This window comes from Melopsittacus undulatus, chromosome Z (genome assembly GCF_012275295.1).
Source record: "Melopsittacus undulatus isolate bMelUnd1 chromosome Z, bMelUnd1.mat.Z, whole genome shotgun sequence".
Taxonomy (NCBI): Eukaryota; Metazoa; Chordata; class Aves; order Psittaciformes; family Psittaculidae; genus Melopsittacus; species Melopsittacus undulatus.
In genome coordinates this window covers 58240280-58268002 of record NC_047557.1, presented here as the reverse complement: position 1 = coordinate 58268002, position 27723 = coordinate 58240280, and the positions used below count along the sequence as shown (strand labels likewise).

General features: G+C 39.3%; 1 protein-coding gene and 1 long non-coding RNA gene across 2 annotated transcripts in view; one reads left to right on the top strand and one right to left on the bottom strand.

Moving 5' to 3' along the window:
• Nucleotides 1-27723, bottom strand: part of TEK (TEK receptor tyrosine kinase) — a 40368-nt gene that overhangs the window by 12084 nt on the left and 561 nt on the right. The window contains exons 2-11 of the mRNA XM_031054242.2: nt 17069-17380; nt 11464-11574; nt 7737-7889; nt 5675-5806; nt 4153-4293; nt 3266-3394; nt 2098-2252; nt 1697-1838; nt 1154-1315; nt 234-368 (exon numbers count right to left, since the gene is read on the bottom strand). Of these exons, the coding sequence (XP_030910102.1) occupies nt 234-368; nt 1154-1315; nt 1697-1838; nt 2098-2252; nt 3266-3394; nt 4153-4293; nt 5675-5806; nt 7737-7889; nt 11464-11574; nt 17069-17380 (1572 nt within the window). The remainder of the gene's footprint in view (nt 1-233; nt 369-1153; nt 1316-1696; nt 1839-2097; nt 2253-3265; nt 3395-4152; nt 4294-5674; nt 5807-7736; nt 7890-11463; nt 11575-17068; nt 17381-27723) is intronic.
• On the top strand, nt 17202-27033 carry LOC115947434 (uncharacterized). Its single transcript, XR_004081358.2, has 6 exons — nt 17202-17450; nt 17905-17975; nt 21500-21598; nt 22487-22621; nt 23667-23763; nt 26085-27033. It is a non-coding gene; the product is annotated as an uncharacterized lncRNA (long non-coding RNA).

The window sequence follows — 27723 nt, the reverse complement described above, 5'->3', positions numbered from 1 at the left end:
TTGGTTTGATTTGGCTTGGTTGGGGGGGGGAGGGGGGGATGGGGTCGTTGTTGGTTTCCTTTAGGGTTTGGGTTTTTTTTTCTTTGCCTGAGATTGTTTTGAAAGACTTTACATCGCTTTCAGGTCCAGCCTCCTTTGCTCAAATGAAAGTGCTCTGGTAGAGATCAGGGAACAGATGACAGAGAAAAACAGCTGAAACATCCCTTTAATAGAAAACCAGGGTGACAACTTACCAAGTGCAGCTGTCATGAAGCTAGCCTGTGGTCCAGGATGGCCTTCCCCTCCTTCCCCTTGCCGACTCAGCTGAACACAGAACTGATACTCTGTTTTTGGTTCCAGATTGTCCAGTCTTTTGGTTGTGCCTTTTACTGACAACGAAAGGAGAAAGTAAAACTCATGTTGAGCCCATGCTGAAAAATGTTAAAAAAGAAAAGGTTTGGAAAACATTTCTGAACCACCAAACACAGAAGGTAAGGTACTCAGGCTCTTCTTTTGTTCCTGATTCACTAAAATAAACTATGTAGAAGTATAAAATACTTATTTTTAAGTTGAGCTCCAACCCAGCCCAAGGGATGTTTCCATCTTCCCTTCCTTCAGGGCAGACTGGTTGCCTGGGCAACGAGCATTGGGTTATCTTGAATTAGTAATGACAGTCATTTGTTACTTGTTAAAGTTACTGTAATATTTCCTACCATATTTTAGGCCTTGCATAAAATGTCAAAACAGGGGCTCAAAGAGGTCTTCTAAATAACAAGCAGGCTTCATTTTGCTTATACTATTCCTCATAAATATTCAGGTAAGCTGTTTATCTCACTAAAGGGCACAATAGAAACAAAGACTGTAGATGATCCAGAGTATCTCCATAGTATTCACTTCTTTCGAAAACCTGCTGTTTACATGGGAGCTTTCAACAGCTGAGGCCAACACTGAGTACTGCTTATCTTAATGAAAGAGGGGGGAACCCCTTGGTTACTGAAAATTGAATTACTAACATTATACATATGATACACAAACAGTCATGTGTCCAATCATAAAAGATTTTAACTTTGATGTGTTATAGTGTCTTTTAAGTTTAGTCAAGAGCAGACAACACGTTATATTTCAGTATGCAGCTGAAGTTTGTGCTGAAGGGAATTAAAAAACATTCTCTTACCTTCCACAGACATCCAGGACTGATAACGTTTTGCTGGCTTGTACAGGAGTTTTGTTGACACAACAGGTCCATCTCCAAGATGTAACTCAGCATTGATATCAATTATGAGAAAATTATGTCCACTGTCTGTCAGCTTTGGGGCGTACTGTGGCACAGGAGGGACTGGCCAAAAATGCAAATATTATATCAGCTTTTTAGTTCCCTATATTAACAAAACTGTGGCATCTTCCTAGATCTACAGGAAAATGGAAGATCTTCTTTAAAACTCTTACAGACATGACTTCACATCCTAAAGCTGTCAGTTTAGATCTTTAAAAAAAAAAACCCTTCAGCTTTCTTAGAATCCTTATCATCACAGTTATTTTTTCAATACACAGAATTAGTATGTTACTTATAAAGGGCTCCTGTTTATATTCTGACAGTAGATATTTATTCAGACAGTTTCCTGCAGTGTAGAGAACAGAAAGCTCTGACATACTACAATATAAATCTGCCCTTAAAATTAGAAGAGGCAAAGACATTTGAAGAGATTCATGCTTTTACCTTTGACTGTAACTTGAAATGGTTTCTCTGCCATTCCTGCTACTGTCTGAACACTGCAGACCCAGGTTCCTGTATCACGGAGCTGGATTCGATTAATTGTAAACATGGCTTCAGAGCGGTTACTGGTAACAATTAGGGAAGGCTGAAATGACCAAAGACATACAGGGCCTGAAAAATGTGAGCATTTAGGAACATTACCAAGATTTAGAAGCTCATCTAGAGCTTAGTGATATCAATAGAAAGGATTTATAATGGTCAATTCCATAGTTTCATTTGTGCTCATGAGGTATCTCAGAATATGGAAATTTCACATTATGCTTGAAAACCATGATGAGCATTTACTGCAGATAAAATCAAAGTAAGCATCAGAAAAAATGGAATGCAATTAGGCAGGAGCCTACCCTTAGGACAGTTCCATCTTGCTTCAAAAGTTTAAATTCTTCAGATTTTGGAAGTGGCACCCCTGTTGCTATACAAAAAGGCTTGAACTCGACGCCAGAATTGAGTTCTACAGGATCTAGTAAGTTTTCTATCCGAGGTGAAAGATCTGCTGAACCTACAGAAGATGTATAGTATCTTAATGTCAGCTTTCAAACACAACTTTAAAAGTCAGCACCAAAGCAAATTTAGGAGTATAGTGATCATAGGCAGCATAGATGTCTGGTTCTCCCTTCATTCAAGGCCATATGCAAGGATCACACTTACCAAAGTCAGCACTGTTACCTCAGTGTAAATACCATGTGAGAAGGAACAAGCCCAATGACTGTTCTTCTTTCTTTTCCCCTCTCTTCTTTTTCCCACTTGCATTCTAAAGCACCAAGAGTTTCACTATGGCAAAATCATGTACAAATTTTGTATTGAATGTAAAATATCCATTTGCTCTCTATTTTGTCTGAATGCAGTGGGATCACAAGAGTATCGTTTGGCTGTTTGGAACACAGTTTTACTTTGCTGCTTGTTTTTGCACTTGAAAACTTTGCAAATGAATAGTGGATTTGTCACTTTGTTTATCAAGCAGAAATAATAGATGCTGAGTGTATCTATCAAAATACTGTGTGTGAACATTCCCTGAATCCAGAGGGATTCTAAACAAGGTGTTTTCAGCTTTGCAAGTTTAACTCTCTCAGGCAGACAGAGCTGATTTAAACTCTGGGATTGTCTTGGTGTTTCAGTTATCAATTACACACCATGAGGTCTATAGTGTAGGAGTGGATGTAGATGAATAAGAGGTTGGTAATCGTAAAGTATTATTAGCATCTGCAAAACCTGATTGAGCAGATAGCATGTGCAGCTTTTGTCAGTAACTGATATTAAGGTCAGTGTCAAATCCTATGGAGTAAGGTTGAAAATCTGCCTCTAATAAAAACAAAATCAGAAGAAATGGTAGCATACCAGCCTGTTAAATGCAGCATATGAGGCAGAGGCAATAAAGATATACACAAGTGTCTGAATCCCTAAAATGTAATTGGCAGAGGAAGGATACGAGCCTGGAGTGGTAATGTACCAGCATGAAGATCTGTTTCAGTTACACTGGGAAAAGCCATTTACTACCGTGTTACCTTGCTTTACCTTCTTTTTCACACTGCAGACCATGCCATCCGAGGGAGCAGATGCATCCCTTAAATCTGTCACATGTCCCTCGATTTTGACAATTACATTTGAGTTTGCAGTCCGACCCATAAAAGCCAGGTTTGCATTCTGCAAGTATATATGTTTCCAGTTAGTGTAAAGGTTCTAGAAAATGTCTTCTATTAGTTCTCAATCTCATTCATCAATTTCCAATAGGGTCTAGTTACCTCAGCTGGTTTGAGTTTGAAACTGTATTTGTTAACACTAAACCATCCCCAAAATATCCTGAGACGACACTAACATCAAAAATGTAGAGCACATCTGTATCCATATCTGTCATTTGTAGACTAGATGCCAACATTAAAACTTTTTCTATCTCCACTCTTTTATCACTTAGACTGTTGTAGTGTCCAAAGGTTTCATCAGTTATGTTACCATTGAACAAGATGGCACACATTCGTAAAGGAATATATGCTTTGTATCCCAAACAGATTGCATTCTAATAAAAATGAACAAGACTGATTGTGCTCATTATTGTTCAGCAATGATTATATGTTTGGCACAAAATTGCTCAGTTTGGCTTGTATATATACAGAAAGACTGTATATATATATACATACTATACAGTTATATATATATAACTGTAGCTGTTAGAGAATTTTTAACATTTCAGTAGAACATCAACTCATTTTGCAAAATAATTTGAACAGTTTTTATCTTTACTATGATGAGAATATGACATGGTCATCTGAGATGTGTAAATACATTACTCCTTTTCTGCATAATGTAAAATCCCCTGTCATTTACTCTGTTCTGTTAGTTCCCTTCTGTATTTCCTATGTGCAGCCCATTAATGACTCTACTATTCTTCATATTTTTCGCTATACCTTTGTCACATTCCAGTCCCATCCATCCTGTGGCACAAGAACAACCATATGGATCTGGTAGACAGAACATATAGTTTCTGCAGCCATAGTTTTCTTTACAGCTCTCTTCGCATGTTTTGCCGAATGTATTTGCTCCACAAGCTATTTAAGGGAGAGAGGGAAAGATTAGCCCAACTCTATTAAGTCCACAAAAGATACAATGCTTCTAATAATACAGCTTTAGACAATAGAAAACATAAATTAAAATAAAAAATAGCATTTTTACCATTCAAATAGCAGTCACATTGACATCCATAACAATTTAAGCCACAGCTGCACTAATGGTTAAATTCAGGCAGCACAAACAAACATAGCTTTCTCCCATGTGAGGATCCATCAGCAAATCACCCATTGTTTTGAATATGCTGGGAATAAGCTTCAACAATAAATCTTCTTTATAAGCCATTTTAATATAAATTGGACAAACAGTACCATAAATAACAAATATTCTTTTTATAGGTCAGTGCATATGAAACTGCCAAGCTAAAGGTTTTGCTTTTCTGATAAGGTCAGTGCTACATTAGAGTGGTTCATATGTCAACTATTCCAACATCTCAGCTCTAGTATTTGCAGCACTGCAATTCAGTCAAAATATTAGGATACATATAAAGCACTGAACCCCAGAATTGCTTGGGGAGATCAGAGCAATGTTGTGCCTGCTGTAATTCTTCCAGAATCCAAACTGTTACAAAGGTATGAATAAATGGACATGCACTGTTGATATGCCCCTGTAGAGACAAATCACCCTGTGGACATATTTAGCACCTCTTTTAGAAGCAGCCAGGGAATCTCTAACCCAGGGTCTTCATTTCCTAGTGTTAGTGTATCCTTAGGATCTGCTATTCTACCATGCATTTAACAGTCAGTCAGTAGCTCCAGGGAATCACAGAACAATCCAGGTTGAAAGGGACCTCAAAAGACAAACTGATCCAGCCTTTTGTGGGAAAAGGAGCCTAAATGAGATTATCTAGCACACTGTCCAACTGCATATCAATCAAGGAAAGTTGGAAGCAATATAATCTCTACTAGGAGAAAAGAGGGAGAAGTTAAATGATAGAATCATGGAATTGTTTGGGTTAGAAGGGACCTTAAAGATCATTCAGTTCCAATTCCCCTGCCACAGGCAGAGACACCTTCCCCTAGACCAGGTTGCTCAAAGCCCCATCCAACCTGGACTTTAACAATGCCAGGGATGGGGCAGCCACAGCTTCTCTGAGCAACCTGTGCCAGTGCCTCATCACTCACATAGTCAAGAATTTTTTCTGATGTCCAACCTAACCTAAATAATCACAATTACAAGAACCACCTTATCAATTCAGGGTTCATCTCACCAACATTGTCCTGTCTCCAGCACCAGCTGTAAATACTATAGGCATAAAGAATAAAACAAGGTTACTCCATTTGATGCTTCCCTCAATATTCTGCTGACTTCTGCTGCTGAGAACAAATTAATAAGCAATCTGTGAAAATAATATTTGGTTACCTTTCTCACATGTTTTTCCCATAAAACCTGGAGGACAGATGCATTCCCCAGTATCTTCATGACAAATGCCATTGTTCATGCAGGAAGGGCAGTGGGAGCTGCAGGAAGGGCCCCATTTCTGAGCTTCACATCCTTTTATGGAAAAATATAATGATGTATTTTTAACTCTTGCTCAGTAACAAATCAAGTAGTAAAAATCTTTCTAATTTAGACAAACAGTAAAATATATGAAAATAAGATCCATATGGATCCCCTGACAGCCAACCCTTCTGACCTAATGTAAGAAATCACTTTTTTTCACTGTGGTTACTACATAACATCTTCAACAAAGAAACTGAAAAAGTCTTCCTTGTTTGAAACTAGATGTAGATTTTTTAGTTTGCAAGAGTAAGTTTGTAAGTTGAAAAAGTATTATATATTTAAGATTTCTATGCTTGTAGCAGGGTATGAGACTTACAATAGACCCAGGTTTTGTCTGGACCTGGTTGTACTGGTAGCAAGCCAGCAGGACCAAGCTTGGCATCACTGGTATTATACCAGCATTTGGCAAGTCGTGATTTTTTTTCTGTAACAATGTATTTCTTGAAAGTTCGTTAGACCAAATTCACATCTGTTATTTCTTTACTGTCATCACTGGGTCTTTATAACAATGATCAATCAGTTGGTGACCTTTTCTGAGCTAAATGGACTGAGATCAATCAGTTGTTTTAAAGTTTGCCATGATGGTCTTTCCCACTTCATAACTTAAGAAGATACTACTACCATTAATCTTGCCAGTATTTAGCTACTGATTTGATAGAAGCACAGCTCCAGTTCTAACCACGTATATATGACTTCATCTTGCAAATGCTTAATCTATTCCTACAGGACGCAAAATTCACTGAAAGTGATAAACTGGGAAGTCCTGAGGCAGACTCACTAAAACTGAGTAATCCAGACTTGGTTCAGTTCCGGGTTTTTATCAGAAAGCATTTAATGAATCAACATGGCACTTGGAGCTCTGTATCTTCCTTCTCCTGGAATGAAATTCTTACATGTGGAATTTTAGCTTCTTAGCTTTTGCTAAAAATCATCAGTCTGTGTCTATAATCCTAATTCAAAGAAAGACAGGACATGTTTGAGCAGTAGCATCACCCATTCTCTTTACTGTTAGTGTGCTACCTAACAATCTCCCATACTATGCCCCAAGGTTTTTCCCAGTAGCTAGGATAGACAAGAAAAAAGCCTGTGGCAGAATTTATGGCTAAGTCTTCTGCTGTGCAGCTTGGTAGTAGTGTAGAGAACAGATCTTGGATCATTTTATTTAATAAGGTGGCAATAGCTTCAAAATCCAAACTTAAGTCATTATATTTATTGATTTGTGACTCCTGAAAGCATCCTGTAGATGTTAGCAAGTAAAATGTGTTTTACCATCAGAGACATTTTCTCTATTATATATTTCAGCAGCTACTTATTTTTACAAGTCAGTTTTAGATTTCTGTGTTAATAGAATATAATATTCTTTATATCTGGTGAAAACAGACATGTAGAATGCTTAATAGAAAATGCCCATCTACATTGTAAACTGGTCCTGTCATCCACTGGGAGATGAACTTCAAGAGCTAATTAAGGCTGGGGTAGTTAGTGAAATTAGAATAATGTGTGCTAAACATGATAAATCATAGAAGAAATGGTGTTTGGATATAGCCCATCATAAGGAACAGAAACATTTGAAATTCCTATTTTGTGCTCAGACCCACATCTCATTTTCATGGGAGACCCAGTGCCATCTTCTTTGTTCATACTTACTTGATGTTTGATAAGCTGGGATGCTGAGAAGAGAGCTAGCTGTGCTGGCAACAGCCAAGATGAATTGAACTAAATCTGATTTTTTTTCCTCTCCCAGCTGCGTAAATCAGTACCAGCTTGTACCAAAGATCCTTGAGAAAAAAAATCTGACATAATCTGAGAGTAGTTTACGCCAAGAAAGATTCTGACCCTTATTTGGGCATAGTATATGTTTCATTTCATGTTCATTATGACTTTAAACAATTAATTATCAGCACATATTAATGGAACTTACGTCTTACAATAAGCCTTGTGTAAGCAGAAGTAAAGAGGTTTCCTCCTATATATCTGGCAGAGTAAACCCCTGCGTCTTGTGGTTGAACTTGAGAGTAGGAGACTTCTAGCTCCCCTGGTACTTCATGCCTGGGCACAGAGTGGATGAAGGAACCTGGGGAAGGAGTACAAAAATCGTTCACCCTCTACAGATAGAAGTGAGTTTGTGTTGGTTATTGAGGAAGGACAGCTTGGATGAGCTAAACAGAATCTATTTGTTAGTTATGAATTTGCTGATGGCTCTTTAGCTAAACTAGTTTTTGATAATTGGAGAAGTGCATGTGAAAATGAAGCTAGATCCTGAGAGATTTGGTTGATGAATGCACCAAACAGCTACATGTTCAGTGTTTCTTTACAGGAATGTTGCTGCAAATCTAGTGGTTAAAAGCATTAATTTTGTTTCTCAGCTTTTCCTGAAGTGAAAGGTAACAATCTGTAAGCAATTTAATGTGGCTGGAAGGAGTCAGACAACAAATGTCAGCCAGGTCCTACTTAATCTGAGTAGCACAAAGATTTCCACAGCAGATCAAAGCAGGAACAACAGAGCTCAGCTTTATCTTTTCTTCCCAGACTTAACATGTTTCTCTCTCTTCTCTCTCTCTATATATATATATAAATATTTTTTTTTTTCACGAGGGAAGCTTATCTATGTTATTCTAGGTTTGCTGTAATCGGGCATACATGCCCGCTAAATAGTGCAATAGCATTTGATCTTCTCCCATCACTCTGGATCACCAAGTAGCTACATTTGAACATTTGTTGCTGTGAAAGAGAAGTAGCATCCACTGGACTTCAGGACCCTTAGGATTCCTTGCACTTGCCTGCCAGAGCAAGGCTGCTGCAGTTGGCTAATGCCAGATCCAGCCAGCTATCCCCAAAACATATATGCACATGCTCACACACACTGTGCTGATAAATCCAGCCACTAGCAGGCCCATGCAGCAGAACTGTGCCTTTACGTGTAGTGCATGTGCACATGAGACTCACATACACATGAACAACCCAGACAGCCTAATCCTATTCCCACTTGCCAGCTGGTTGAGCCTCATACACATCAAAAAGTGGGTCTTATGCCACAGACCTACAGCATCTCTAATAAATGGCTCTCAGACCTCGTATCCTACTTGCTGGCTTGAAGTTCACTAGTGTGTCACACACACACTTGCACACACAAGTGTGTGCCTGATGTAACTGGCCTTAGACAGTCTCTCCATTTGCTGGCTCCAGACATACAGGTCTTTTTGACCCCTAGCATGTGTTTCCAGTTACTAGAAGTAAAACCTGTTGTGCCTTCTAGTCTGGCCTGAAGGTCACTAGCAGATTACACATATGACCACCAGATAGCACACCTATGCTGAAGAATAATTAATAATAGAGTTCAATAAGATCAAATCAACAGTAGTGTAGAGCTTGGCTGGACCAGTGGCATCTTTTACCTGCATCCTACCCCATTTTTCCATGCTTGTTCCTTTCCTGTTCACTTTGACCCCTCCTTTTCTCTTTTTGGCTCTTTCTTTCAATATCCTGTTATTCCACACATCCTCATGCTCCCTCTCAATCATTCCATAGTAAGTTTGCTCTTTACCCCTGAGAGTCATGATAATCTCACTCCCAGCTTATACCTACAAAGCTCTGATTGAAGGTGCTCAGGGCTCTGTGTTGTTCCCGCAGTGGCCCTCAGAAGCTGCTCTTTGATGTTTTCTCTGCCATCTGCTACTGCTTAGGGCTTGTGTGTCTTGTTATGTATTACTTCTCTTGTTTCTTGTCTTAGCCTTTTGTGCTGAATGACCATTCCCCAGATGATACTCCCACAAATCGGGTTCCCTTACCTTCTACATCCCTTTACAGTTACCCTGGTAATGAAACAACTTTTTCCACTTTGCTGAAATAATTTAGAAGGTAAACAGTGTCAGGCAGGGCCTTTACTGTCTGTGATCATATGTAATATCATATTATCAATTTGACTGTAGTCAAACTTCAGGCACCCTAGAAATGTAAAACTATGCTGAAGATCATAATCAAAATGGTGAAAAGATCTTGGGTCAGTTTAGTCCATGGCAACGCATAACAGTTCTTCAAGAAAAAAGGAACAAAGAAAAAGAGCAAAGAATGAAGGAGATTAGTTCTGAAACTGTGAGTTGTGGTGTTTTGTTTATTATTATTATTATTATTATTATCATCATATCTTTTGAATTACAAGCTGCAGAACAAGCCTGGCAGCAAAGTATCAAGAAAGCCATATAGTCTGTTAGCAAGGCTCTCTTTATGTGACTTGTTTTTCAAGATGGCACATTTTATGTCAATGTCTTAAAGCAATCTTGTTTAGCAGAACAGTTTTATTCTCCAGACAGCCTTTGTGAGGGTGTGTAAGGGGGAAGTGGTATTTTAAATGACTGAAGTGGAAGACTGCAACAGTTAGATAGAGCAGGACAAGTATTTTCTTTGCCAGCTGCTGTATCAGGAATCCTCAGGGATGCTATTTCAGCTGTAATCTCAGGTGGAGAACTTGACCTACTGTCCAGAGTCATGGTTGATTTGAGGCTTTTTGCCAAGTTTCCACTTGGAATCCCAGCTGAGACAGCATCATGATATAAGCACTCCTGCTTTGACATGGCAGCTGGTTCTTGTATGAGAAAAAGCTGACAAGAGATCATAGAATTTCCTTGGGGACCCTGAAAGGACAAATGATGGCAAACTTTCTCCACTGCGTACTGCATGGTTGAATCTCTGAAGAGCAAGGAAACAGGTCTTTGAGAAGCTGCTTTGCATATTGCCCTTTTAAAAGACACATTTTTGATTTTGGTTTTGTTTTTTTAATTTTCTCTTTCAGCCTGTAAAGAAGTGCCCCAAATATTCAGTAACTTGTGTTGAGGCTGACCCACTGGATACATCCTTTTGCAGTGTGTTGACCCTTCCTTACCTCATCCTGCTCTATTTACTCCCTGTTTCCTGGTAGATCACTGTAAGCTAGACTATCAGTAGGCAAAGATGGATCAGTACATCAAGTGGGCTTTCCACAGCTGATTTGTTGCAGTCTAGCATTATGAAGGCACTGTGAGCTTTAGTGGACAGTGTCAAGCAGTAGTAGCACATAGCTGAATAATGAGTTAGATGTGATTTAAGGAACACCTTTGTTAGAAAAGCTATGTAATACATTTTACAACCTGACTAATTTTTGTTGTTGAATTAAATAAACATTAGATTTTGTTGAGTTTTGCCTTTCTAGTAGTAGATTATTAGTGCTTAATTTTCTTAGCCTGAAGAACTTCATAGAAGCTAAATGGCCTATGAAAGACATTTAAAGAAGGAAAAGCATGCACCTGAAAAGCAGTAGAAATGTAAATGAGAGGTGCAGTACCTAGGCCTTCACAGTGGTACAGAAAAACAAAACAAACAAAAACAAAAGCTAAAGTAAGCCAGGCAAATATAGAAGAAAATCAAAAAGTGAAATGAGAAACAAAACAAAGGCATAAAGAGACAATTTGACATTATTTTGGAGAAGAAACAGGTCAGTTCAATATTGGATATGGTGAGTGGCTCCTTTAGGGAACATTAAATGCATGAGGAATTGTCTCCTCCAGTTGCACATCATGGGCATCATTAGCAATGACTTTAAAACACTTACATGGCACTTGGGTAAGACTGATAGCACAAAGAGAAAAGACAAGGGAGAAAGGTTAATTACCTACCATTTTTGTAGATCACTGCATCTTCCTCTTTTGCTGCCATTCTAATGAAGGAAATATTTACATGCTCTCCCTTATTTGCTGTAACAGTTAATGCCACTGGATGGAATGAGGCTGAAAACAGAACAGGACAGAAGGATGGGATAAATAGCAGCAGTTGTTATCCCTATCTAGTCTCCGGGCTGAAAGCTGAGAATGGTTTACAGCATGCCCTGACTCAGATTTTGATATTCTATTTCCTTTTTAGCACACACTGACTCTATCACCAACAGCCTCAGCTCTTTGTTCTGGCCAACAACAGAACATGGGGCATGAAATAAAAAAGTAATTTGATTTTGGTGGAGTAACTCGAAACACTTCCTAACTAGGAGCTGCAACTGTCTGCATAACATTTCCCCACGTTTCTTCATCCCTTGAGATAATTTTCAAGCAGACTGAGTAAAGCACTGGGAAATGCATTCCAGGGAACAAGCTGTCATTGTCAGACACAAGTTAGAAGTTAAGGATGCTTTCTTCCATTTAGCTGGAAAATTCCACAGGAAGGCTATGAAGTGTTTTGAGAACAAATTCAGGTTTCTGACCATTTTTAGCTCTGCATTGGTATGTCATATTATCATTAATATGTCATATAACAAAAAATATGTTACAGAAACTCCTCTAAAATGAGGCAAAGATAACTTCCAAACTCTTCAGCTTTATATTTGAGTGAGAATGTTACACCTCCGTACTTTTCCTTTTACATCAGCCGGGGAAGTGAGGCATTGATTTTCACTAGCCCCTTTTATCCTTCTGGTTTTGACGCTGTTTAGCCTTAGATTTCCTCCTGCACAAATTCCTCTTGGGCAAATCTGTCCTGCAGCTTGCTTTTGCTCTGCTCCTGGGAGCCCGGTTCTGCTGCCATCTGCCTCCCCAGCAAGGTGAATGGGACCTTTCTGACAGAAAGACCCACCTGAGCCTCTCTGCTGGAAGGAATCCTTGAAGAGCCGTTCATGCTTCTAGTCAGCTCTGCCTTTTTGCACAGGTTCCATTTCTATTAAAGTCACATTTATTTCATTGGGAATATTTTGTTTAAGGAGCACACACACAGGTTAGTACAAACTGTTAAACAACTTCTTCATAAAAGGTTGACATTTATTTATAGTCATGCGTCTTTTTTCTGTTCATTATTAGAATACTTTCAATAAAATATACTTCAGCTCATATCAGTGGTTGGAGAAAACAAATTTGGAGTCTCTAGCTGAAATTTGGTGTCAAAGAAATACACAGATACAGGATCAGAAAGCAGAGGAAAAATTATGAACTAACTCTATTGCATTATATATGTAAGAGAGCTGTGAAAAACGAGTACGTAGATGTTACACACAGTTTGTGTAAGGCTGAAACTGTGTTAACACCTCCAGTAAAATCTAAGGGGGAAAGAAGGGTGGTATTTATGTAATATTTGAGGAAAAAAACATTTTAATACTTCTGTTTTAGAATGGCATTTTAATTAAAAATCACAACTTTTGTGTTATGTAATGTAAAACTAAAGAAAAATAATCAAGTAAAAATGAAGACATTTCTATCAAGCCAAGCCAGCCTCTCTCCCAAAATTTTTTGTTGAGAATTTTAACAGATTAATGTTTTATTTCTGCTTAAAAGTAAGACAGCTATAGAAAACTCACAGTTCTTTGCAGAATGGAATTTCTATCCCTTGTGCAAGTCTAGTGTTTATGCTCTGAGCCTCTGCCATGAATTTTCATTCCATGGTAAGTGCTATCCAATTGGTTTCAGCTTGACTGTTCCTGCATGATACTAAGCATTTGCATAGGGATCTATTGAGCATTTGACATCTTACCTTGGCACTGGTACCTGAACTGTATCTTACAGAAACATAGATTTCTAATATAGAATAATGAAGTAAGATCTCATTAGAAACTATCGAAAAAAAAAAATGAAAGTGGACCAAACTTACTGTCAGCCCCTGATTTAGAAATTATTTATGAATAAAAAACACATGGTGAAAATCGTGATCTATTTAGGAAAGGAAAATTTAACAATTTATTAAAAAATGAATTTCTAGTTAGAAATGATCCAAAGTGGTTCACTTGCAGTGGGTTTTGGACCAGATTTAGTGAGACATTAATAATTGTTTTAACAGGATAATAAACTTTTTCATTCTTATTTTATTTTCTTTGTATATTGTTTAGCTTAACCACAAGATGTTTTCTTCAGAATATTGTTGCAATGGAAAGGAATGCACACTCCCTGGTGGGCTCAGCTCCAACGTATTTTTAGATTGTGACTTGTATTTAAGTATTTAACATCTTGAGTGTGCCAATTCCTTATAGAGACATAATGAACTGAGTTGCAGGGCAAGTGCCATAATGCTCTGATGTTAGCATTTCCATTATTGTCCCTTTGCCCACTCTGGAGAGTGTGTGTGGGAAACTCACTTTCTTATATGAAAACGCACATTTAATGTGTAGAGAAATCACATAAATTATATTTTATTAGATGCAGAACAGGTTACATATTGTTATTTTCTATATATGTATGCTGTAAACAGTATAAGCATTAGTCCCCAAACATATATAAAAGATAATCTCTTCCCTCTTACTGTGTGTATGAGTATTCCATAATCGTAGAATTATAGAATGGTTTGGTTTGGAAGGGACCTTAAAGATCATGAGTTCCAACTCCCCCGCCAAGGAAGGGACACCTTCCACTAGATCAGGTTGCTCAAAGGCCCATAAAGAATTCATGAGAATGGACTTGTTTGTTTCAGCATGGCACATATGTAGAGTAAAATAGGAAAATTAACCTGCTGCATTTCTGTATTACGCAGCAAAAATCTGACAAGTGCAAGGTCCTACACCTGGGTGGGAGCAATCCCAGGCACAGCTACAGGTTGGGCAAAAAGCAAATTCATGGTAGTCCTGCGGAGAAGGACTTGGGGGTGTTGGTCAATGAGAAAATGAACATGAGCCAGCAGTTTGCACTCACAGCCCAGAAAGCCAACCGTATCCTGGGCTGCATCAAAAGAAGCGTGACCAGCAGGTCAAAGGAGGTGATCCTGCCCCTCTACTCTGCTCTCGTGCAACCCCACTTGGAGGATTGTGTTCAGTTCTGGTGTCCTCAACATAAAAAGGACATGGAACTGTTGGAACAAGTCCAGAGGAGGACCACGAGGATGATCAGGGGACTGGAGCACCTCCCATATGAAGACAGGCTGAGAAAGTTGGGGCTGTTCAGCCTGGAGAAGAGAAGGCTGTGTGGAGACCTCATAGCAGCCTTCCAGTATCTGAAGGGGGCCTACAGGGATGCTGGGGAGGGACTATTCATTAGGGACTGTAGTGATAGGACAAGGGGTAATGGGTTCAAACTTAAACAGCAGAGGTTTCGACTGGATCTAAGGAAGAAATTCTTTACTGTGAGGGTGGTGAGGTGCTGGAATGGGTTGCCCAGGGAGGTGGTGAATGCTCCATCCCTGTCAGTGTTCAAGACCAGGTTGGATGAAGCCTTGGGTGATACAGTTTAGTATGAGGTGTCCCTGCCCATGGCAGGGGGGTTGGAACTAGATGATCTTGAGGTCCTTTCCAACCCTAACTATTCTATGTTTCTATGATTCTATAAGTACATAATCAGGCAGATGACAGGTCCCAATCACATCAGTGGGGCTACCCAGATGATTAGTAATTAGTGTTTCAGCAGCAGCATTTCAGCTTCTTGCCCTAAGGCTTCAAAACAGTGACTGCATTTTCAGAAGTGCTTCTCCTTGCTGTGCCTTTTGTCTCCTCAATGGGAAACTACACATTTCAAGTCTTGCTCAATTTTTGGCATTGAAAAACATGTTCTGCCTTTAAAACTTATTCAGACAATAGCATAAAAGGGAAAAAGGCCTGTTTTCCAACTATAGATGCTTTGCCAAACCTCACAGTCCTTCACTGACCTCTTCTTCCTCTCTCTGTGCACTTTAATAGCTTTGAGAATTTCTGTTATGCCTCTTTCTCACCCATCTAGCCTGATTAGATTAGATGCACTCACCAACAAGTTGCTAGCTCAAATTCTGTCAGTGGAAGCTTTTGCAGAGAAAATCTGAGAAATTGATTCAGCCCCGGAATTATCCAAAGGAACCTACTTACTGCTGATGTGGGGGTTGTGTTATTTCTGGTTAGAACAACTTTGGTCACATAGGAAGCTCTCAAAGTTTGATTACTTTAAATTCCCTGCTCCTAGGTTCAGAGATACAAAGAGCAAAAACCAGATTGATTCAAAAGACACTCTTCCACTCACAGAGGTTGTTGTACATGACAGTCAGAGACAGCTCAGCTCACTGGCATTCTGCCACACAGGCAGGGTCAAACTGGCTTTCCATGGACTGTTATCTTATCTGTCTCCTCATTGCAACCTCTTTTAAAAACAATAGACTTGTCAGCCTGCACCTGCAGAGCTTTCTTGGTGACTAGTCAGAGAAAACATAAGTGAGTGAAAAAGGCACTTACCCTGCCAACCTTGCTTCTAACTTTCCCATACTATAAGGTGCAAACAGACACTAGGTGTAGCTTTGAGAAATAAAAAAATCTATTTGTCTAAGTTTGCTATATAATTTCAGGAGATACCAACAGTGGTAATGGTTCTTACTAAAACCTAATGAAGAAAGATTAAAAGTGTCAAGTCTCAACACAGACCAGCTGCTTTGGCACAAAACATTAGAAATACAGTCAAGTCTGTGAAAAATCAGCTGAAGTTTTGAAAAGTTGATTTTCTGCTGAGAATTCTCCAACATTTCTTGCACTTATCTGTAGTTTATGGTGATCTCTTCTTTGGAACTTGTCCAAGAAGCCCAGTGAGATACAGAGACAAGTAAAAGCTTGAACATAAGAAGATGTAATTTAACAGCCAGAGTGCTGGACCTTGGAAATCCCACATTCTCTTCCCGCTATATCTCTGCTATATTTTCTTTTTCTACAGTGCCTACCCTTAAACCCAAACCCAAGTCAATAGTGAGATGCACTGCCTATTTTTGTGAATAACCCTCTTAGATTTTGGAAAACTTCTCTGGAGTTTCTTTCCAGTGTTGAGCGGAACTGGGTTTTCTCATACTGACACAGACTGTGCTGATCGAGTGCGGCTGATCTGTAGTGTTACTGAACCTTAGGCAAGGTAGTTATTTTCTAGGCTCAGGCTGCCCATTTATAAAGGAAAGGGTAGTGATGTTTTGCTGTCTACACCTCAGACATGTCGAGACTTTACAATGGAAGCATGTTTAGAAATCAAGGGTCTGTCATGTGAAAAGGCCAGTGCAGGAGTTAGCATATTATAATTCTGTGGGGTCAGTGAGGCCAGTACTTATCTTATTTGCCACCTGGCTTTGTGTTCCTGGCAGTAGCCAGACACAGGCAGAATACCTACAGGTGTCTGACTGGTTTCCATGAGGAAATGCCTAGCAGCTAGTATCAACCAATTGTCTCTGCATTTCGTTACAAAACACAGGCTTAAGCCAAGAATATCTTTGTTGTCTCCAGACTGCCTTGCTATGCTGGTGCCCACCGGTGTCAACCAGCAAATAACTATCAGCCTTGCAAGCACTGACACACAGAATCCTGATCTGACCACCATACAGTACCTCTCAGTGGCATCTTCATGGTGTGAATCCTTGTCACCTCATCCTTGAGTTTCCCTTCACAGTAATATGCTCCAATAGTTTCACTAGCCTGTTCCCTTTTCCACACCACTGTTTTGGCTGTTGGTCTCTTCAGATCTTCGTTGACTTCCAGTGGTTCCCGGTGTTGGTTTGTCACATCTTCCTGGTCTCTGTCTATCGTGATAGACTCACGGGAGTGCCATTTGGAAGTGATGCAGATAAGTGCTGTCTCGGAGTTGTCCACCAGAGGGAATGAATTGATCAGTATGAGGTCCAGTGCTGCTTCCACTTTACCTAAGGAAAAAAGCAGCAAGTGGAAAAAGTTTACTGCAGAGTTTGTGTGTGTGGCTGATCAAATCACCAGGTAAGCTGTTTCACCCATTACTCAGGGTTTCTCTTGCACAGCTTCTATGCAAAACAGAAAGATTACAGATTAACTATTCCAGTACACTGACTTTAGGATTTACTTCTTATGTCATGAACAGACAGAGCTTATTCTTCTCAGAAGAAGAAATAAGATCACAGACTTGTGGAATTTCTTTTGGAAAACCATGGGTTGCAGAAGCAGGCATATCCTTGAATAGTTAGACATGTACATAGATGTCTGAAGTATGGTGCTGGTAACAAGGTCAGGGGGTCATTTTCAGGGTCAGTTTGATAGTGTTTCTTTTACATTCTTTACATGTATTTAATACACATGAATTGATATAGAGCAGATATATCTTTTGGTTATGCGAATAGCAGTACTTTGAACAGTTTTAGTATTTTCTGACAGCTATTTTATGAATTGGGATTAATGATTTCATAATCATGCACAGGTTAACCATCTGAAGCCCTGACAGACAGCAGCAAGAACTATGGCATAAAGAAGCCTTCTCAGAAACAAATAGTAAGTCAGCAGCGTTAGTAGAACCATTTTTTATGAGGTTAAGTTTAAATCAATTGAAATGGCTCCTTTTGCTCAATAGAACTGCCAGAAATACAGGGAGATTTGAAAATGGTAGCTACAAGCCTGATTAAAACAGTCTCTGGCAGAGTGCTACAGATTCAGCTGTTGAAATGCGCGTAGTAGGAGGGAAATACAGCTCTCCTATAATCAACAATTTGCAAATAACAGGCGTTTCCCTTTACTTTTGAATTCAGAGTAAGGAGAAGGGAAACTGTAACATTTTTTCCAGATGAAACAGGAAGAATACTTGATTTCTTTTATTCACCACATCTATTTTCCTGCTTTAAATACATGTATGTTTTGTATTTACACAGAGACACCTCATATTTAGTGCCACTCAGCTTCCAAATGTTCCTCAGATTGGAAGGAAGGGGTATAGTCTTAGATAAGGGAGGTGGAAAGGTCTGAGTGCTGACTGCAGTCTTTGCGTGTGCCTCTCTAGTGCTCAGGGCCAAGGGAGGAGGTCCTCCTCTGCTGTCAATGCCAGCAGCCACTCTGGGGACCTAAGTATCTTGACAGCACACTGACGCTCACCACACCCAGCCAGCCTGCCACAGTTACCACCCTCTAATGTGCCAGCCCAGATAACCTGTGGTTACATAATGGAGAAATGAAGCCTTCTGGAAAAGGGTGCAAGGGCCACCCCAGTTGCGTGCTGTGTAAAGGTGCAGTTTGTAGATGTCCGTCCATCCCGCTGCACGTGCAAAAATTAATCCTTCCAACAAAGTTACATAAGTAAGTGGTGGAAACAGGACCACACTCATGCATTCATGTTGTAGGGCATTTATCTCAATGTTTTTGCTTTTATATGAGAAACATTCATGCTCTCCCTACGGGTCTGATGCATCACCTGAAGGCAGATGTAATTCAACAGAAACCAACATTGAAAGCAGAGGGCTTCAGTTTCTTTCAGCAAGGATCACATGTCAGGTACAGCATCTTAAAATCATAAACTGCAAGATCCTAATTTCTGCAGAATTCTTTGAAACTTGGAATCAAATCTGGATCCAAACTCTGTGACTTGATGTATTGATCTGTGTTGAGGTGAGGCAGGGTACTGCAGATCAGGACTGTGCCTAGCATCCACAGGGCACAGAGCTGCACATGTCTTTCCAGTACAGGGGTATGGGCCCAAGTTGCTGAGGTCCTACAGAGGATGGCTGCTCTTCCAGGGTTCAAGTTTCATTTCTCTATCATTTCTCTGTTCTCCAGCTCCAACACAGATTGGAGAGTGAAAAGAATACTTTCCCCCCACCCCTGCATCTCAACATTTTAATACACTAAGAAAAAGCAGTAGAAGTCTGAGTTTTGAGGACTAACTTTCATGTTGCCTTTGATTCCTATGCAAGAAATAGCAAAGTAGATTCACAGCATTTGCTGAAAGCTTTTTTGTTTCTCCGTAGTAACCAAATTGTGTAATCGGAGTGTAGATCACAGCTCAGTCATATTGCTTATTACTCTTGTTCTTATTCCAGATGAACCAAAATCTAGCCACTGGTGGATGGGTAGTGTTCTGACTGATTGTCTAAATATATGTGGGGTTTTGTCATATTAAGCACTGCAGAGTAACCTAGACACCTGCACTGATCAGATGGAGCACAAGTAAAGTTTCATGTCTTCTAGAGAAACACTAGAAGGTCTTTATTTGTCTAAAAGGGAGTAATACCTATGCATAAGTATGGAATTATATGCCAGGCATAATTTGACAGCTAAGGTTTCACAGCTGGAATATACTGCGAGCAGAAATTAAAATATATATAAGTCAAATTAAAATATATATAAGTGAAATCTTTGCTGTAAGAACAGCTGTGCTTTAGGTGCATTTTGGGGAAGAAAAATATGAAAAAAGTACTCTAGCAGCACACTGATTAGAAGGCAACTCACTTGCTCAACTCAGAATCTAGCAGGACTGCCTGTTTAAATCAGCCTAGGCCTCTGAGGTGATAGAAATGCTTTCTTTGACTCCACTGAGAGCTGCTACCCTCAGACTGGGGGAAACAAAAACACCAGAAAAGTGTAAAATATACTTATGCTTAGGGATTCCTACAGCATCTCTTTCTGGTAATGCAACTTAAAATAACCCAACTGGCCCTGCTAAAGAGGAATTTACTTAGTCTAGCAAAATTTAGGCAAATCCTACCCTTGATATTAATGAAGACTTTGAGTATATAAGGACCAAATAAGGACAACAGGATTTAGCTCTCTGAGTAAAGCACAAAAATACAGACAGGAAACTCGCTGTCCCTGTACCCATGACAGTTCTCTGTGCTTCCTTGAAAAATTCCTTTGACTCCTGCCCTGGTCCTTGAAGAACTGACCTTATCAGGAAGGCAATTTGCTGTGCGTGCAAATAGGTTCTGAGAAGACAGAGCACTTGCAAAAAACTAATGTTGGAAATGGGAGGTAACATGCAGGGTGGATTCATTGCCCAGTATTTACTCATTGTGATTCAGTGCTTTGGGCTCTCCCACCACAGGGAAAATGACATCCTTTAAATCAGTAAGTTTAAATAACAGCACACCCAGTATAACCCAGACAGCAAAATGAATGCACGGAGACTTTTGCTGCTCCTCTCCACTCATTTTTGACCACAGGGTTGTGCTCTCCCTTGCTAGGTTACACCTGGCTGTATTTTTCAGAACTTCTCTAGTACATGTACTCCTGGGGAAATTGTGCTGAGCAGAGAATTAGTGTGTATCACACTGTTGTTGGAGCCCCTCTGTGGTCTCATTCCCTATTGAAATGCCATTCATACAGGCACAGGGTCATCACGTTTTCTGTGCTCTGCTGCACCAGCAAAACTTGGTGAGGACCAGCTGGAAGAAACAGCTCTCAGGAATTCCCTGGAACACATCCCAGACATAAGTTTGAACAAAGAACAAGAAAGTCTCTGCTAGAGTTTAAAACATCACTTTTCTAGATTAGAGCTGGTGATAGGCACACTAATTAGGAAATAAAACCATGCAGCAATCTTGAGCTGAGATAGTTAATGCCATAGATGAGTACATACACAAGTTTCACAAGAGCAGAGAAATGTTATGATTTGTCCTCTTGTCTCAGAAAGTCCTGCCCAAATACTTCCAAATTTATTCTGTTAACCCTTGTCTGGCCTCAGGAAAATCACGGTGAATATTCAAAACAAGTTCTGCCTAATGTGAGGCCTTCGCAAAGTTGCTTGGTAATCGAATAAGTGTTCAGTGCTGTGGAGTGGCTAACATAAGAAGCAGACAGCAGGATCAGCTCTATCAAAGTAAAGGATAACCATATCCCACTTCCCCCCAGACACATTTAATCACTAGTCAGTATTTGCAAGCAAATTTCTGAGTAAATGTTCTAGCTATTAATTGAGTACTGGTGAAAGACAGTAAATTGTTTAGACGTTGCACATCTAATAGTGTATTTGTTTTCCTTATATTTATAAAGCTTTATTATTAATTGCTTGAAGTGATTATTCTATGATTCAGGCCCTTCTATGATTCTGTGATTGTAAGTGACTACAAGCTGGAAGTCCTTCCCTTGGTGTTTGGAGCATAACAGAAGGAAAAGAAGAGTTATGACAAAAGGTAAGTGAAAAGATTAATATTTTAAAAGTACTAATAATTTAATAGAAGAGGGAAAGACAGAAAATTCCAGTAAATTACACCTCTTTTTCATCAGGCGAAGCAAGGGGAATAAAAGGGATAAAAATAGAATCAGTGCTTGGTTTATGTTTGGTGTTATGCTGAAAGTAAAGCAGTCAGTTGCATATGACACACACTGCAGTATTCAAAAATCATTTTGAGACCAATGGAAACAAATGTCCCAGACTATCAAATCTTCAACCCTTTCTCCTTCAAGTCTCTTTAAAAACACCACCAGGCACTCCCCCTGCTTGGAAGAAGATGGTTTGATTTAGAACAAACTTAACTTGCTAAATAGCCTGCATCTCAGCATTTCTCACTGTATCATGTTTTGTAGTCCAGGTTCAGTTGTACCCTCCTCAATTGTATTTTTCTGTAGAAATCACACATCACTTTAAAATAATTTATCTATGTAGGAACACAGTTGGCAATCATGTAAGCAATTTTGCCAAAAAGATATAGCTTTTGGTTAATTCTTCCAGAAGTACTTAATAAATCACATTGATCTTTTAAAGTTATTTTTTATTAATTACCTAATTTGGAAGATAATCAAGCCATTTGGCACTATTTTTCATGTGGAGAGTGGAACATATACTGCACCAGAGTTTGTCAATCTTTATTTCCCTTTTTCTGTGCACTCCACATTCATCAATCTTGGTTACTTTTTGTTCACGCTTTAAAGAAACAAATAATTGAGGGAGGGAACAGTGAGGGGGAGCTTTGAAATCACATATTCATTGTATGGGCTCAGTAGTCTCTTAGTGTCCTGGGAAACTAAGATAGCAGCAGTTCAGGTAATTTCTCCTAGTGAGTCAAGTTTTCCTCCCACAGCTCAGTCCTCCACAGGAAAACAAGGCTGACGTTACTATTACCCAAACAGATTAAGATTCTCTTCCATAAGCAAGTAAAGCAGAATACAACGGATCAACAGAAATTGCATGGACCAAACAGCTGACAATATGCTAGGTAATGCTGAAAAAGGATAAGGCATGTGGAATAGCTTGACTAGGACAAACTTGTAGTTCAGCTACATCTGTCTGGAATTGCAGCTAGCCAAATATGGATACTACCATCAAGAAAGTACTTGCAAGCAAGAATAAGTATGTTCAGAACAAGGGTGGTGCTTACAAATCACATTATGAAACCACTGTGTATACTGCATAAGTATACTGTATGTTGCTTTTGTGCATGTACCAAGATGAAGTATGCAAAATAACATAGGCAATCAATTAGTCTTCATAGCATATGTCAGTGCATACAACATGCATAAGGTTAACTGTCTAGAAATGCCCATGAGTGCTGGCTGCTGGATGGACATACTCTTAACACATCTTTGCCTGTACATTACTCTCACTTAGCCACTGATTTTTCCAAGTAATGCGAGTTGTTTCTGGTGCTAGACACAGTTTGTGACTAATGAGGCTCAGGGCCCTGACTAATGGCAGCCTGAAAATAACACAAAAGAAAATCATCAGCACAGTCAGAAGCACAGATGGAACTGCACTGTCAAGAGGGACCTGTTGCAGTCCAAAGGGGAAATTAACAAAGCCACTTCTTAGGGCAGGCTGACACAATGTAAAAAGAAAATAAATACCAGGCAACAAAATACCAGTCTTGAAGTAAAAAGTTTATACATATAATGTTACCCCTAATTACAGAAAAGTCATTTATGAACCATTTCAGAACCCTTCCAGAGCATAATAAATTCCTAATATCTTCATACCCTGAAAGTGTTTGCCTTTCCTAGGGCTGAATTACAAAATTAATTTTGATGGATTTTTTTACTTCTCTGTGATATGACCCTTGTTTAACATTATTAGTGCATGTTCTTACTGTGGGTGTTAGCTGAAGAACAATTATCAAACATGTACCCTAAAAAAAATCAGCATTTTGAATGTTTAACAGGAAAGTCTCAAGTTTCCCCACATGTCTCCACTAAAACCGCAGTGGAACAGCGTCCTAAGTATGATCTTGCCACTAGCACAGGATTGATGTTGTCTTTGGATGACAGGTCTTCATTACAGTTTCTCGAAGATTTTCATCCATCTAGGTCTTGCATCACAGTGGGAGCTGACCATGGAACTGTGCATCTGTCGCACAAGTGGAAGGTGAATACATTTTTTCTTCATTTCTTCTATGCCTACCCAACGCTCTCCACATCGCAATGATTTCTTGGTTTTCCATGGCAAGACAAATAGGAGTTTCGTCTTTAAGAGATGAGTCTGAGGCATGCAGGCTCAAAACTATGTGACCGATACAGATCAGGTTTCCAACCCAGGTAATTCTAAGCCCTAAAGCAAGCTGCTAGCTGCAGTCAGTCCTTCTGACTTCTATGCTCCCCCTTGTCCACATAATGATTTACAGACGAAATTCTTGTATCAGACTGTTGCAAAATGTTACTTTAATTTTTCCATTAAATGAAATTAAAAAAAAGTCCATCCAACCAGCTTAATTATGACTAAATACTCCCAAAATCTAATAGATATATATATGTACATATATATATAAAATCTGCATCTAAAACAATAACACATGTTAACACTTGTGAATGTAGTGTGATTTCATTTCACTCATTTCGATCTTATTCCTCAGAGTCTGATGCAATGCCTTTTCACTCCTAATTACTCCTGGCTGCTGAAATGGCCTTTGGGAACACAGGCTTCCTGATAGCTACTCTACCTCTCACTAAGTCTGAACCAGGCATATACTGAGAGCCAACTGCAAAGCTAGAAAAATAAAAGGGCAAACCAGAGAGAATCATCCCACCTTTGTAATTCTACTTAGGGTCAGTGCACAGAGCTGCCTGCTGTTGTTTTTGCCTTCTAGCTGCAAAGTCAAGGAACAATGAGTTAGTTCACAGCTGGAACTTGTTTCTTTGCAAACATATAGGCAGCAAGGTAACTAAACCAGAACAGCTCTCTTTCTCCCATAAGACAGATTTGTAAATCATGATTGTCCTAACAGAACTGTGCAGAAACACTAACATTCAGCAGGTCAGATATTCAATGAGTGATCCCTGTGGCAGGACCATCTTTCCTGGATTAGATAAGGCTACATCTCAAGAAGAGTCTAAATTCCATGTAAATTTCAGACTCATGGAAAAGGTTCCAGGATACTCTTCCCTCTTGGTAAATAACCTAAGTGTGGCAGGCAGATGAGATTGCTTTGTCTCACAAATCAAATACCTTTCAGGGACAAGAAATTAAGCCCATGATTTGATCTGACAGCAGCATGTTTGAAGATACTCACACAGGCCTAGTTCTTTAATTATGGAAAGAATAATATTCTAACATGAGTGCCTGCTCATGGTCACAGGTATCTATTAACCAGAGGTTAATATAGGTTTTCTTTGGGTTAAGTTAAATTTGGCAAGAGAAAAACAGGTCTTAAAACTATTATTAGAATTTTTCCACTCTAATTAAAAATCACAACTTCTTGTAAATTTGAAGAGCCTACAGCATCATAACAGTGCTTGTGTGTATGGTAATGTATGTTGCTTAAATTTATAAATATGTAAATGTGTCATGTAATAATGATAATATACACGATTTATCTGATTTTTTTTCATATTGATCCCAAAGAAAACACATCAATGGGGATGTTAGAAAGTTACCACTGAATGCCACTCCACTGTTAGCTCCACTGTTACCTTTTCTTAAAAGGTTAAATAAACCTTTTGAGTCTTTACCATATATGGGTCCAAAGTCAAATCACACACACACAAAAAAAGAAATCCAGTATTTTTATATTTAAGATTATTGGTAGAACAAAGCTATAGCACAGAAGATTCCGTGTGTCTTGCAGAAGAGAGACACTGGACAACCTATTTGTTTCCTGCCAGAAATAGTCAAAGAAATGGACTTGAAACTGGTTTTAATTGTTGCTTCCACAGTCTCTTACTGAGGGAGGCCATCTTGCTAAAATAAGGCTTACACACGAACATTTTTGAGAGTTAGGCCACTATGAGAATCTGAAAGCAAATTATCAGACTATTAGAAGATGTTAAAAGGGAAAAGGTGAGGTCTGACACTCATTCCTTGCTTTTTCCTCTGCCTTTCAAGGGAATAGGTGAGTCTGCAGCTCTCATTGGTCAGGACCGAACTAACTTAACTAGATTTGGCCTAATCACAACCTTGGGGTTTGATTGCAGGATGGATTCCAGGATCATTTTGATTCTACAAAATGTTGAATAGAATAAACCAAAAGAAATATGTGTGGTGATGCTCAGTCTAGTTTCACAAGTCCTGATAGGATAAAATTCAACCCCTTGTCAGTTTAACTGGACATTTGCTATGTTAAGCAGTGCAAAAGTAAGCATTTGTATGCGTTTTGAATGTTACCTTCCAAATCAGATCTTTAGCTGCAAATGGAGCACTGTTATTAGAACAACAACAAAAGACATAAAATCAGTGGCCATTTCTCGTAACAGGAGCCAAGCCAACAGTCTTCATTTTGGAAAAGGGTGGAGTGGATTTTGTGCCTACCCAGCAACACACCCAGGGAAGCCCATGATCACTGGGGACAAGGTTAAGCCAGTTCACTGCCTGCGTTGAGTGTAAAGCCTCCCCTGCTCAGGGAATGTCAATCCTGCTTTCCTGAACTCCGCCTGCAGTATCTAGAGGAAAACGGGATTGCATTGTCTTCCCCTGCTTGCCCCAGGAAACATGATATCATTCTCAAACAAAAGCGGGAAAGCTGACAGATCTATTGAGATGGGTGTGACTACAGCACACACCTCGCTGCTCAGCCCCTGTGGAAAAGGCACTGACTGGCAGCTCTTCAGTACCGAGCTGTCTGCACTGCCCATGTTTACAGCTAATCTCTGCAGACAACTTTTGTTCTTCCCCTACTTCTGATTTAACAAATGTCCATTGCCTGCTGTGTCGGTTAGGTGTATGTTTTGATGTAGAGGAAGAGCAGAAACAAGGAAAAAGATCTGGGATAACTGGACTTCCTTTTCTTCTCTTTCATGCTGCTTACAGCACCAGGTTGTCCCCTTTCAAGTGAAAAGCTGGAGTGATCTGAAGGCTAAATAGGCTGAATCAATGTGCACAATTAAAAGCTACAAAAGAGGATTTGGTAAACAATATGTAGACTATTACGTCAAAGGCTAGATAAGAATACTACCAAACATATACTCAACAGATAAACACATATTTTTGCCTGTATTAATCTCTAGCCTTTTATAGGTGCCAAAAGTAAAATTGCAAACTCATTTGTTCACAATTTCTCTTAGGTATTTGCATGTGGCTAATCCAGAAGATTTGTGAATTTTAAAGCTAGTTACACAGCAATGGGGACTTCTGCTTTTTCTTGCCACTTTCTGGTTTTTCTTGCAGGACAACCTGCAGCTTTATAGCACATTACTTTTTGCTTGACTGTAAGAACATATACATACCTCAATAAAATGGTTGGAAATGAGTTAAGTCTAAGGTTATTGTGTAAATTTTATTTCTGTTTTGCAGATTTTGCGTGGTATATTACCCAGAACAAACTGTCTAGAAAATCATAACATGGATGGTGAAAGCAACACACAAATGCTGAACAGTTAAGAATCTGATGGCAAGAGAACAAGCTTCCTCAGGGCTTTGCTAGTGATACCTTCAGCAAACTGTCTCTAACATTAATTCTCTGAACACTATAAACTAAGTTTCCATTAGTATAGACTTACCGTGTACCTTTTTTGCAGGTGTCTTATGACTAAATTCTGATTTGCTGGTAATATTGAACCACTCCTTAGCTGTATTTGAACTGTTATTAACTGATCTTCTATAAGGTGGCCTTTCTGTCCACTGACTTTCACATAGATTCCAGTTCTGGAATTTTGTCTGTCTAAAAGCTTGTCTAAAATCAGATACTGGAATACCAAGAAATGTCACATTTCCCACCACACAGTCAGTTCATAAAATCAGACACAGAGCAGATATTCTTGGGTAATGACACCAATGGTTTCAAAGTTGTGAGCTTTGTGAAGAAGTTAATACCATTAGACAGAAGAGAAACCCTGTTGTAGTCTCTGTGTCAACAAACTACTTCAACAACTAAAAAGAGGTAGGAGCAGATTCTAC